The 14,592-nt window shown below is 36.0% G+C and overlaps 1 protein-coding gene across 1 annotated transcript in view; it reads right to left on the reverse strand.

Moving 5' to 3' along the window:
- Positions 1-449: 449 nt before the first annotated feature.
- LOC110028060 (putative leucine-rich repeat receptor-like serine/threonine-protein kinase At2g14440) overlaps positions 450-14,592 on the reverse strand; it is a gene marked incomplete at its 3' end in the record, with an annotated part of 18,996 nt that continues 4,853 nt past the window's right edge. Inside the window, 2 exon segments of the mRNA XM_020729763.1 lie at positions 450-518; positions 5,995-6,066. Coding sequence (XP_020585422.1) covers positions 450-518; positions 5,995-6,066 — 141 coding nt within the window.

Below are 14,592 nucleotides of genomic sequence, written 5' to 3' on the forward strand. Positions count from 1 at the left end.
TAACTCCGATATCATTATGCGCAATGAGATTTCACCTCCCTGCATGTCATGCCTCGTATATTTTGAAAGGGTCCTTAGCTAATAAAAATATATTGAACTTTGCCACGTTGGTCATTAAAGAAGTATTAGGTAAAAAACGATAAAAGAATAGGAGAGCAAATCTTTTAAATCAAAAAAAAATTCAAGCATTTGCAGTCCTAAATTTCAAATCTCTCTCCTATTTCCTCTCTCTCTCTCTCTACCTTGTAAATGCCTTTTTTTATCGGCTTGCCTCGAGCATAATGTAAAAACAATCATATCAATCTAAACCTATATTGTCAACGTTTTGTCTACATATGATACACTAATTTGATCAATGTCCTAAGAAAAATATCAGTAAGCTTTTATGGTGGTTTAGATCAATATAAAGCCCGCAAGTAATAGATTCAAAAATAAATAAACATGCTTACAGTTTGGTAAGATATTTTTGACCAAGACCTGATGGCAATTCTCCACTCAATGAATTAGAGCTTAAGTTCCTGCAAGAAAAAAAGTAAGCATACTTTGAAGTAAAGATAGAAAAACCAATACATCAAAATTGCTAAGAATAAATGAGCATAGTTCTTAAGCTAACAGCAGAAAAGATTAACGTTACAGAATAAAGATATATCATTGATAGCAATTACAAGAAAAACAAAAATTTCGTGGGTGAAAAAATGGCAGTTTATATAACAAAAAGATGAACCATGCAACTTCTATGGGTTAAATTCATCATGAATTCAAGTGGCTATAGAGTAATAAACACATAGAAATTAAAAAAAAGAGAGAAAAAAAAGGTTAGAGATGGGAGACACCAATGCAGATTTTGATAACCACAATATAATATCAAAATTTTGATAAAGTATACTGCAAAAATACCCAAATAAATTAACCCAAAATTTTAACTTTCTCAAAAAGCATCCCATTGCATTCTACTCTTCAAAGCAATTATTCTAATAAATAATACTATATGCAAATTCTCAACGATGAGAAAATTATGAAATTAGTTTCCATATTTATTAAATTTCCAAAAGTTTTTATTTTAATGATAATGTTCATGGATTACTGTAGCAGTTTTTTCTTTTTCCATTTACCGTCGCCTGCATTGAATTTGTTATCAAGCAATGGTGGTGATTTGCTTTAAGAAATATATGTAATGTTATGTAGTTAATTATATTTATACATAAATAAAAGAATGTTAAAGATACATTTATTCATTTTACCCAACCCGTGATTTAGCTTGAAGGCTGAAACAGAGAGAAGTCTGTGAGGAAAAATTTGGAAAGAAGAGAAGGAGAAAGAAGAGCTGGAGAGGGAGAGGAGGAAATGATAAAGTTAGATTTTGATTTCAAACTTACAATTTTTTTTTTCTCTAACAAAATGATTTCAAATAGGAGTAATAGGCCTTTAAGCTAGTACTATCTTAAGGTTGTTTTTAAAATAAAGAAATTTTGAGTGGCGGACTTTTTATATATAAATTATTTAAGTTTGTTCACATATACTTTGAAAATTAATTTTAAAAATATACTTCTCCGATTTGAAATCCTCTATCAGCTCAATCATTATTAGTGTTTGAACATTTAAAACACTTATGCTTGAAATTTATTTGAAATTTGCCAATTGAATATCTATAACATGTCAGTCTCATCAACTCGGTCCTTATGAGAAGGATCAGAGAAAGTGATTTGAACTTGTTGATTTCGAAAATAGGCCCCTCCATTTGAAGTTCTCTATCAAAAAGATCATCATCAAATTTAATCTCTTGATCTGAACTCTGTTGAATTTACTTCTCTCACAAAGAATCAGACTTAGTATGCATATATAGGTACATGAACCTTATCAACTCTACCATGCTTAAAGAGAATTAGGTGTGTGTGTGTGTGTGTGTGTATGTGTATATATATATTTATTATTTAAGTTTATTCAAACATATTTTAAAAATTATATTTAAAAATATACCACTACGATTGAAATCTTCCATAAACTCTGGCATCAATAGGGATTTCAATATTAAAACACTTATGCTTGAAATTCATCACTTGAATATCTATAGCATGTTAGTCTCGTCAACTTAAGCTTTATGAAGAGAATGATCAAACTAGATGATTTAGACTTGCAAATTTTTATATTTGTGATTTGAATATTATTAAAACTTACGAGACTCAATCAACTTAAGTCCTTAAAAATGAGGACATAACTAGTAGGATGGGACATACAAGCCTAACTTAATGATAAGGCAGCTCCATTGAAAGATTACATAATTTAATTGTCTTGAGTTTGATTTCAAAAAAGAGATTTTATAATTTTAAGATTAGTGCATACTTTTTTTCAAAAAGAAGTTTGTTAAACCTTGAAATCATTTAGAACTTTGAATGTTTGTAAAAATAATGTGATTTTGGATGACACAATTTCATTTTAGGCTTTAAAAGGAATAGCATTTTGTTCGCTAATAAGTGTAATGTGAGTTCGATGGTGATTGGGCATACAATGCCATACATTAACATTGTTAGAAATCCGCCTGCAAGCAAGGCCTCATTATGCTCAATTCTTCCTCTTTCCTTTGTACATGAAGCTTGTGCTCGTCTTCTGATAAGCACCCGCACCGAACGACTAGGGTTCACCGCCCTTCTCCCGCACGAAGCCACTCACTTCTTCACACAGGAGCTACTTGATATGCCCTCTTCTTTACACAATTGACTCACCTTCAAGCCCACGACATGCTCAGTGGTTCTTCCTCCTTGCATCCCACAAGTTGCATTCTTGCTCCCACCTCCTCCTATAGGTGAGACGCACTAGCACTCTTCTTGCACAACCTTCCTGTATGATGCTTCTTCCTGCTCTCAATTGCGTCTACTAGTTTGAAATGGGGCATGGGCATTTGTCCCTTAATTACAAAATCATTAAGACGGTTATGTTCGAACCAACCCAATGAGTCTATCATATTTATTTATTTATTATTTTTCAGTTATTAAAGATGTCTAGACGTATTAATTATATCCTACAAACTATTTATGTGATTCCAAGGAGATTTTTCACTTTTATCATCGTCCAAGATGTCATAAAATGTGGATGCTTTTCTCAAGCATCTAGACGTATTAATTATATCCTACAAACTATTTTTGTGATTCCAAGGAGATTTTTCACTTTTATCATTGTGCAAGATGTCATAAAATGTGGATGCTTTTCTCAAGCAATTTCAATGTTTCAGGGTCATAAGCGAAGTCTATTTTGTGGAATGAGCAGAGGCTAGTTGATTTTGGTTGTGGTCGAGGCGGTTTGAATATGATATGTGTGGCATCGCATTTGCCATCCACCATATTCACATATTTGGTCGAATCACCTACGGTAGTCTTTTCTTAGCAATTTCAATGCTCAAATGCAATGAAGCAATTTGTTGTGCGAATTTTGGATGATTTTAATAATGATGCAATACAATATTGATTTTTGCAATGACCTAGTATTTGTCCTCTACCTCTGTGGTATTTAATCTTTTTATTTTTTGTATTTGATCAAGTTGAGTTATAGAATAGGTATGAAAACCGTGAGTATATTCCACAAAAAAAGTGAAAGGACAAATCCAGTCAAATTTACTCATTGCACATCCTATTTCAACAGAATCAATCTCAATAATGATTTACCAGACAAGCAAATTATACTCATTCAATATAAGAAAAATCTGTAATTTTAGGAGGGTTATTTTTTTGGAACATCATCAATCAAGAATGTTTAGCCACCAACCTTCCCAAGCACAAACTGATATTGTTCTCATCTACATGATTCCCAATGCAGGTACAAACCTCAAACCAAAAATGAAGCTGAATATAAAGTATTAATAGTAGGTAATGAAATAATTGATTTACTGAATATTCAAAATTCACATTTTTTTGGCGATTATCAGTCCATCTTTAAAAAAAAAAAAAATTGGCCATCAATAAGATAAATAAGCTTGAGTTGGCTTATTATGACAAACGGGTTCTCAAGCTCATTAAACATATTCACTATGGTCACTCTAGCTAGAGTATCCCATGCTCAAAATAGCAAGCAATAGTGCTCAGCCAGGCCAGTTAAAGAGATGGTAAATATGAATAAAAAACATGTGTTGATTGGAGCTGTCCAGATATGGAGATGGCACAGTTATAATCCCCATTCGTAGAGAGGTCATTAGATTTAAGCCAACATGACATAATTTCGATTGTTTCTCACTCCCTCCAAGTATATTTCTAAAATTTAAAAAGGTACTCAAGAAGAACATGAATTCGAGGAAACTCTAGAACTACAATAAAATATTCATGATAGAAGAGCATGATGATTGGAGAAAACATTTTGTTGATTGCTTTAAAAAAGGTAAATTGCTCAAAAATAAATTGATTGTCATGCAAGGGCTTTATTATATGCTGTGTCAATAAAACCATTTACCGTAAATCTTTTGATCAAAAGTGGGTACAATGATCAAGGCCAATGAAACCGACAAAAATGTAATATAAGCTCACACAAGACTTTATGGTGCACATCAATCAAGACCCGAGATTAACAATGAAGAGTAAAAGAACAAATAATTGTTGGCTTTTAAAGATAAAAATATGCATCGACAGCATCAAAAAGCATTACACGTATCAGATCCATGATGACACAATACATCAACCTCCAAATCCATTTCACCCAATGACATCAGATGACCATTTAAAGACTAAACTATGGATGTAATTAGACCCATTGATTCATCACCATCTGCACGACACCACTTAATCCTAATAGAAACTCTCTACCTCTCCAAAAAGGCTAAAGCTGTTCCATTCAAAAGAAGCCACCGTCAAGCAAGTAATTAAATTTTTTATCCAAAATATTATCTGCATTGTGGATGTGATATATCCCATCATTTTAGATAACGGGATAGCATTAAAAGTGGAAATATAAACAAAGTCGCTGAGCAACATAAAAAGGCAATACTCCGCAATATAATATCTAAAGGCAAATGACTTATCAAAAGACTTCAATAAGACTTTGGTCAAGCCACTCAAGAAAAACTTCATCAAAAAAGAACGAAATGACATCAAAAATGATATAAATGTTATGAGCATATCGTACAACCTGGCCAACAAAAGCCACGCTCTGCAATGATATTCTAAGTTGAAGCAGCCTTGTCACTTGAAGTTGATATGTTGACTATCATTACTTCAAGTAGTTGTCCAATACAACCTCACTCCAAAGAAAAATGCTCATTTATAAATGAAAAATCTTGATGCACTCAATGAAATTAGACTCCAAGCACAACAAAATTGAGAGATATATCAAGCAATGTATGGTGCGCCCTCGGACATAACTGAAGGGCATTTCAAGAAAATTTCTATGAAGGACCTTTTAAAGTACCAAATCAAACTTAAAGACCCAATTGAAAGGTTTTTAAAAAAATGTAAACAAACATAAAGTAACCCTCAATCTTAATTATCCGGGTGTAATTAAATCCCTTCAGATTTATGCTTAGTACTCTTAAACATGCAACTTCAGAATCAGAGGAAGCAATGGTTCTTTATAAGAAAAGAAGAACCATTCGGACATACTAGCTTCTGAAATCCAATTAATTCAAGCAAGAAAAAAGAAGGATTAGATGAGGAAGTAGTTTATCCAATATTCCAATGGTAACTTTTACAGAACAGGAGAAAAAGCCATTGGTAAAGATTGAAAACAAATAATCACAGATGTTACTAACAAGCTAGAACATAACAAAAATATAGGAATCAAAATAATCAACTTGGATTGCAAAAGCAGGTTATAACTTTTTGTTATTAGAAATAAAGAATATTGCTTAAAGCAACTATTTTAAAAGAAACAAGGAATCCCAACAAAAAAATAATAGTAATTGGCTCAACAATCTTGTTGTTGAACTGTAGTTCAACCATATCAAAATACGCAATGAGACTCAAACAACAGCTCTAGAAAAGAGAGAATAAAAAGACTTTAACAACGCATGATACTTACAAGCTTACCAAGTTGGATAGCTGACTTATTTGGTCACTAATGTAACCCTTCAAACCCTGGCTCCCAAGATCACTGCTTGAGAAAAAAATTTAACGAGTAATCAGTAAATGGTCATTTTCAATTCAGAAAGAAGCTGAAATGACAGTACAGATAACACATTAAAAATTCAAAGTATTGCAGAAGTGTCTGAACTTTGCTTAAGCAGGGGAATGTTGAGCCTAGCGTTAGCTATTAAAACATTGCTTGTGCGGAAGAATGCTGAGCCTCTGGTTTCAATAAGAGCAAACACTTTGGTATATTTCGGCAAGTATTCTGTTTTAAGTGTGTTACATAGGTTTAACCTTCTTACATTACAATTAATTACGTGAAAATTATAACTTAAAGAAACAATTATCAAAGAAATTTGAAATGAAGAATTTAGGTCCAATCAAGAAAATTCTCGGCATGAGAATCAACAAGGACAAAAGTACAGGTACATTTAAGTTATCTCGGACATAATATGTTGAGCAGGTTATACACAAAGTTAACATAAATGAGACAAAATCTATTTGCACCTCCTTAAGTAGTCATTTTAAACTATCTAAGAAACAGTCGCCTAAGTTGAAGCAAAGCAAACAATGATGAGAAGATCTTCGTCTGGTTCAGCGCTAGAAGTTTATATATGTGATGATATGTAAAAGACAAGATATTTCCCATGTAGTCGGAGTGATCATTTGGTACATAAGTAATTCAGGTAAACATTATTGGGATACGATAAAGTAGATTCTCAGATACTTTAGAGGAACAGTCAACTAAGTACATTGTCAACTAAGTACATTGTCTTGGAAGTGCAGGGATTAATTTATAGGTACAGGTAGATTCAGATCTGGCATGAAATATTGATGGTAGGAGTACAACAAGTTATAACTTAACTTTGGGAAATACGACAGTGATTTGAATTTCTAGGTTAAAAAAATTGTTGCATTATTAACTACAGAAGTTGAGTATACTATTATAATTGAGGCTAGCAAGGAAAAGATTTGGTTGCAAAGTTTTATACATAATTGGGCAAGAAGCAAGAGAATGGAAAGCTTCATAATGTCAGTATGAGCCTCATTCATCTAGCAAAGCATGCCACATTTTGTGTCAGGAGGTCAGCCATCATAACATTTCACTTTTTACTCCTTAAAGAAGGTCAAATATCTTTGAAAATAATAGACACAGTTCAGAATCTTGTAGATATGTTGACTAAGGTTGTAACAGCTAAGATATTGAAGCTAGCTTTGGCTTCAGTTGAAGTTCAGAAAGATTGAAACAGGGATGAGCCACGCTACAATTCATGATTATAAAAATGGTGCAAATTTTGAGGAGTTAGAAGTGATTGCAATCAGTCCTAAATTGAAAGATTGTTATGTTGTGGAATATGATTATGTCAATCAATTGGTCATTTAAAGCCCTCGGTTTCACCAGTCAAGCCTGATGGGGAGTTTATTCGAGGATTACGCGGGGGAGAGGGGGCATTGTCCTCCGACAAAATAATTATGTACAATACGTTAATGCTCAAAGGGTAACTCCACTGCGTCCGATACAGGTTCAAACTCAACAGCACGACGCCCCAACGCCCGGAGGGAGAGAGTCGCATGTGGTGCCCCGACACTGAGACAAACAACATCCAAGGCCCGGTCCAGGTTCAAAAACCCAAGAGCACAACACTGCGACACCACAGTGCCATATTGGAGCGTCGCCACACCCGATCACCGCACTTTAGTGCTAGTAACCGAATTCAAGCAATTCAAATTTATATTTTTGCTTCATTGCAGGATTTTGTCCGATGAAGATGTGGTGTAAGTTGTACAATTCTCTTCAATTTCCATTGAAGAATTGTTGACTATACAAAAAAATTGGAGAGAAGAAAAAGAGATAAGTTATATTAATTAACATAAAAATTTATCTAATCTTGTCTTCTCACCTGTTGGAGCCTAGTTAAGTGGGGTAATTGTTCCCTCGCCGTAAATGACATTGGAGCTAAAAATGTATAATTTGGGGCAAAAAGAGGTAATTTTCAAAATGTTCATTCGAGAAAATGCGACTACCCATTTGTGGGGAAATTAAGTACCGTTTGAGGAAAAAAGTGGACTCGTTTGAAAAAGATTTTTAAAATCGGGACTTTAAAACACCCGCCATGGGAAATTGAGTATCATTCAGTGAAAACAAAATACCAATCGAGAAATACTAGTTTGTCAACTGACCTTTTTGTGTAGGTACATTAAAGGCTCGTTGCATCTTTTAAGATCGCGGCTTAAGTTTGGATTTTTGCTCCTCGATCGCAATGTATCACGACACTAACCATCTCAGTTCTTAATATAGTTGGGAAGGTTGGCATCCTTCGGTGCCCCCAAACAGTGGTTGACATCAGGAGGCTGTCGAAATCTTCGGTGATTTGGACTTGTAATTTTTTTAAAGTATTTGAAATTTTGGACTTTAAAATTAAAAATAAAACATCACTCATTTAAATTTTAAAATGATTGAGAAAACTCCAGCTTTTAAAATTTAGGCTCATAGGATTTTAAAATATCGATAAGTCGCCTTATCTATATGATAGGATCGTAAGTCCCACTCCACCAGTTCGATCCTCCTCTTAAGAACTAGAGTTGACGAGTCTAGCAAGCCCTATTAAATGTCTAAATCCTAAAATAGAAGTTTACAAGTCCAAAAGTCCTTGTTAAATGAGAGCAAAATCTCTACGTAATATCTTATCTACAATCAAATATGTCTTCTAAAAAGTCGACCCTCCTAAGCTCTCTCAAAACAAAATCAAAATTAATTGTAGAGATTTTCACAGGGAGTGATCGTGAATTTTCGAAGCCCACAGGCTTTTTTAGTATGATATGGCTTCATAGTTTTTTTTTCTCGTTCTCAATGTTTTTCACGTTAAATTTATGTGATTTTTATATATTTTTTATTATTTATTTTTGTTCTTGTGTTTGAAATTTTGCTTCAGATCGCTCGAATCAGTTTTTGCGGCTTCAATATCACTTCCACAATACCGAATAGAGAGTTGGAGGTGTGTAAAGAGAGTTCTCAAGTGGCTTAAGTATACAAGGAAAAAATGAAGAAAAGTGAGAAGAGAAGAAAGAAGAAAAAAAAATAAAATAAGAAAAAAAGAAGAGGAGAAGAGGGAAATTAGAATAAAAAGAAAACATTGAAAAAAAATGAAAAGAAGAAGTAAAAGAAAATGAAAAGGAGCAGAGGAAAATAATAAAAGGACAAAAAACTTGGATTCGAGTAAGAAATCTAATTTTTGTGAATTTTTCTGTGAATTGAGTTGATTATGAGAATGAGGAAAAATTTCCTACGACATAAAATGTTATATCAAAATTAAATGAATTATTGATTTAGGAATTGATAATTAAATGAGAAATAATATTTCTTGGTTGTTTATGAAATAACTTATTAGAATATTTTAATGGCTTGTAATAGTTATTATTTAATTTTGATTATTCTGAGTTATTTTCTTTGATTTCCTTGCTTTTTTCTATTATATTCAGTTTTATTTATTTTCCTTTCTACTATATCCTAAGTTTATTTTTTTTCATTTCTATTTGGTCATGTAATGGGTATATATTAGCCTCTTGGTATCAATAAAAAATATATTGGGTTTTATTCTAACATGGTATCAGAGTAAAGCCCTAGATGCAGCAGCCCCCGGCCTCCTCTGCTGGTTCCAACAGCAGCCCCCGGCCTCCTCTGCTGGTTCCAGTAGCCGCCTCTTCAGGCTCCTTTTCCTATCCGGTGACCTCCTCTGCCTGGTTCGTGAACTGCAAGAAGACAAAAAGCCATCCTACTGGTCTATTCGCAGATCTGTAAAAAGGCCCGCCTGGTTACTGTTTTTCAGGAAGGCCCGCGTGGTTTCGGCTCTACAGGAAGGCCCGCCTGGTTTCTGTTCTATAGGAAGGCCCGCCTGGTTTCTGTTCTACAGGAAGGCCCGCTTGGTTTCTGTTCTGCAGCACGCTTGGTCTGTGTTCTACAAAAAGGCCCGCCTGATTTCTATTCTGCAGGAAGCCCGCCTGGTTTCTGTCCTGCAGGAAGCCATCCGCTGTTCTGTCTGCACCAAACAGTCGCTGTTTGCAGGAAGCTATCTAATGTTCTGCATGAAGCCATCTGCTGTTCTGCAGGAATCTCACAGATTACTACTGTTGTCGTTGTTCTGCGGGAAGAATTCCTGCAGCTGTCCTGCTACTTGCAAATCCTGCAGTTGTATCTATTTGTCGTGATTTTACTGAAATTCATCAATGGCTCAAAACCACAATAACATATCATTTGGCTTGGTCAGAATTATGATTGATTCTTTCAATAAATCACCCTCAGAAAACGTTCTTTGATTCCACCGGAGAATTGACTCCAACCTCCGCCCCCTTGTTTGCCCTCCACCGGAGAATTGACTCCAACCTCCGCCCCCTTGCAGACCACAGGGCCAGAAACCAACATAATTTTTTTATCACAACTCATACGTTAAACGGCAACAATTTTTTTCAATGGTCTCAATCTGTATCTTTGCTCATTAAAGGCCATGGGAAATTTGGTCATCTCACTAGTATGATTTGTGAACCTCCAAGACAGACCCAGTGTACGGAACTTGGGAAGTGGTCATGTCGGGGCTGATCAACTCCATGGAAACTTTAATTGGCCGATCATAAATGTTCCTTCCTTCTAGCAGTGCCCTTTGGACGGCAGTCCGTGATACCTTCTCAGATATGGGGAATTTCAACCAACTTTATGAGGTATCTAAGAAAATATGTGAGACAAAACAAGATCCCAGACCATGACCCAGTACTATGATGATCTAGTTGCATTATGGATGGAATGCGAGTTATATTATGACAATGCTTGGGAATCTCAGGCCAACCTGTCTTTTTTTTTCAGAAAACTATAGAAAAGGACTGCATGTTCCAATTTTTGGCAAGCCTCAACAAAGATCTTGATAAAGTTTGTGGTCTAATCCCTGATCGGGATCCTCTTCCTTCTACTCGTGCTGCTTTCACTGAGATTTGTCACGAAAAGAGTCGAAGACTCGTAATGCTTGGTACTTCCACTCCGTCTGTCGAAGCATCCGCCTTGGTCTCTAAAAGTGCTCAACCCCGGGCTGGTCACCCCATTTGTAATTTCTGCCACAAACCCAGTCAAACTCGTGATAAGTATTGGAACTCCACGGAAAACATGTATCCAAACCTTCGACCAAATCTTCCACTATTAAGGGTCTCACCACAGCATATGAATCCAGCACAATACAGCCGACATCTACCCAGAACAATCCAGAATATTTCAATTCTCTTAAGAGTCAAATGGAGCAACTAATTAAGATGCCTGCATCCAATCCGCTCTCTTTCGGCCCGTCAAGCTCCCACTTTCCTTGAGATTCGTCGCAAAGAGAACCGGAGACTCATAATGCTTGGTACTTCCGTTCTGTTTGTCGAAGCATCCGCCTTGGTATCTAAAAGTGCTCAACCCAGGTTGGTCACCCCACTTGTGATTTCGGTCACAAAGCCAACCACACTCGAGTTGGATGGATCATTGATTCAGGTGTCACAGATCACATAACTGAAAACTCTCAAGCCTTCTCAACATATTATCCTTGTTCAGGAAAAGATACTGTTGAAACTGTTGTCGGGTTTCAAAACACTATTGCTAGTAAAGGGTCTGTTGTTTTACCAACAGGCCTAACTCAGCACTATGTGTTGCATGAAATGTAACATTTTATCATTCAGTAAGCCGACACATGATATTGATTGCGCTGCTCATTTTTCCTCTGATGTCTGTTTCTTTTAGAATCATTGTTCCGAGAGGATGATTGGAACTGCTAAGCAGGTTGGCGGGTTCTATTTCTTTCAAGAAAAAGCACAAAGAATTAGGACACTTCATCCAATAGTTGTGGTTCATCTTAGTCCACTGACTGTCCTATTATGTTGTTACACTGTCGTTTGGGTCATCCTAATTTCCAGTATCTAAATCAATTGTATCTGTTGATGTTTACTAATAAAAATCCTTCTAATTTCAAATGTGAAACATGTCAGTTAGCTAAACATCATCGTGTCCTTTATCCATCCCACAATTACACACATTTTATTCATTTCTCTTTTATTCACAGTATTTATGGGGCTCTCTCGCATCTCTAGCTACATCAATAAACAGTGATTTCTTACTTTGATTAATGCCCACACTCGAATTACATGAGTCTATATTCTAAGAGATAAATATGAAGTTGTTGTCACTTTCAACAACTTTCACACCTTCATTTTGACCCAATTCAAAACTCTTATTCAAGTCCTTCGGACTGACAATGGTCATTAATTTTTTAACTTTATAATAAGAGAATACGTGGTAAGTAAGAGCATCCTCCATCATAGCTCTTGTACCGACACTCCTCAGCAAGAAGGGATAGTCATAAAAAAAACCGACATCTCATCGACGCCAGTCACTCCATTATGTTTCACTCTAATGTCCCAAAGTGTTTCTGGAATGATGTCATTCTTACCACCACTTATCTCATAAATAGAGTCCCCTCAAAAACTCAAAACTTCTATACCCCAAAATTTTTTTGTGCACAATCTTTGTTCGGAACACAGCCCAAACTTAGAGAAAACTTGATCCCGGGTCCATAAAATTTGTTATTTCTAAGATATTCTACCACGCAAAAGGGATATCGATGTCTTGACCCTACTAGAAATAAGGTATATGAGATTGTTGATGTCTCTTTTTTTTAAAGTATTTCCTACTTTCCTAACTCAGCCTCAAGTGAGCGGGAGCTAGAGTTCTTGGACACCGTTCCTTACCCTAGTTTTGTAGATGTTCCCCAATCACCTACCATCGAGGAACCTTGGGTTCCTTTTGTTCCACCCATCTCTCCTACCACTAAAGAGCCCTCTATTCCTCTGATTCCACATGTCATCCTCTCACTCTCTGTGTCTAAACTCGATGCACTCATTTTGATGCACCTACTTAGAAGCTCGTTAACACCTTGTTGGAACATGAATCCTCTCCGAACAACATTCCAGCACTGTTCCGACTCAAAATGAGGAAGTCAGTTCCCCTAGTAAGGTATGCAAACAGACATATTCTCTCTATAATGTGGTAAATAATGTCTCATTTTGCAGATTATTGTCAAACTACAGAGCATTTGCTATAGCCCTAACAAATCATTCACTTTCATCTACCATTGAGGCTGTTTTAGAAAAATCATCCTGAAAAGCTGTTGTCATGGATGAGATGAATGTCATTAAGCAAAACCATACTTGGGACATTGTTGATCTTCCTAGGGACAAGAAAGCAATGGGATGTTGGTGGATTTTTAGCATAAAGTTTAAATTTGATGGATCATTTGAACGCAATAAAGCACGGTTGGTCGTCAAAGGATACTCACAAACCAACGGAGTTGACTATAAGGAGACATTTGCTCCAGTAGTTAAATTAAACACCATTCGGATTCTCTTATCCCTGACAGTGAATCTAGATTGGCCCTTATTCCAGCTTGATATCAAAAATGTGTTCCTAAATGGTGCTCTTACAAAAAAAATTTACATGGCCCTTCCTCCAGACTTTGACTTCACTGGCTCCCAGAGGCAAGTATGTAGACTGTGAAAGTCTCTCTATGGACTAAAGCAATCACCACAAGCATGGTTCGTGAAGTTTACAAAAGTGGTGGTAGGTCATGAATTCACTTAGGCTCGATCAGACCACACACTCTTCTTCCAACATTCCTCCAGCAACCAGGTAGTTATCCTTACCATTTATGTCGATGATACTTTTCTCAAAGGGAATGATACACTCGCATTGGAATCTCTGAACGGTACCATTGTTGTCTCCTTTGAGATGAAGGACTTGGGATCTCTCAGGTACTTCTTAAGCATGGAAGTAGTTCGGTCATCTCAGGGCATTTGCTTGTCTCAGCAAAAATATGTTGTTGACCTTTTTGACTCTTCTTCTGTGCAAACCAGTAGTTATCATGATGGATCCAAATAAAAAGCTTCTTAATGTTCCCAAGGCAGTTCTTATAAACAAGACTCACTACCAACACCTTGTGGGGAAACTCATATATATTGCCCATACACGCTCCGAGATATGCCACACGCTTGAGATAGTTAGTAATTCATGCATAACCACTATGAGTACCATCTCCAAGTTGTTCACTAGATTCTCCACTATTTGAAAGTTCCATCATGCTCAGGTTTGTATTTTTCCCGCCACACCTCTCGCAATATTGTTGTTTTCACAGATGTTGACTAGGTCGGATCCGTCTATGATCAGTGATCTCGAGGTACTGCTCATTTGTGTGGAGAAACCTGGTCACATAGAAAAGCAAAAAATAGTTTGTGGTTGCCCGAAGCAGTGTTGAAGCAGAATTTCAATCCATGTCACTAGAAATTTTTGAGGCTCTCTGATTAAGCATCATGCTCCGAAAACTGTGTATGTCAGTCTCGATTCTCCTACAGTTGTTTTGTGATAACAACGCAGTCATTAGGGCTGTCAAAACGGCCCGTTGTTCGCGAACAGTTCGTGTTCGGCTCGTTAAGAAGCTCGTTTTCGACTCGTTAATTTCGTTCGATAAGTTAACGAGTCGAACAC

This window comes from Phalaenopsis equestris, unplaced genomic scaffold (genome assembly GCF_001263595.1).
Source record: "Phalaenopsis equestris unplaced genomic scaffold, ASM126359v1 Scaffold000002, whole genome shotgun sequence".
In the NCBI taxonomy this organism is placed as follows: Eukaryota; Viridiplantae; Streptophyta; class Magnoliopsida; order Asparagales; family Orchidaceae; genus Phalaenopsis; species Phalaenopsis equestris.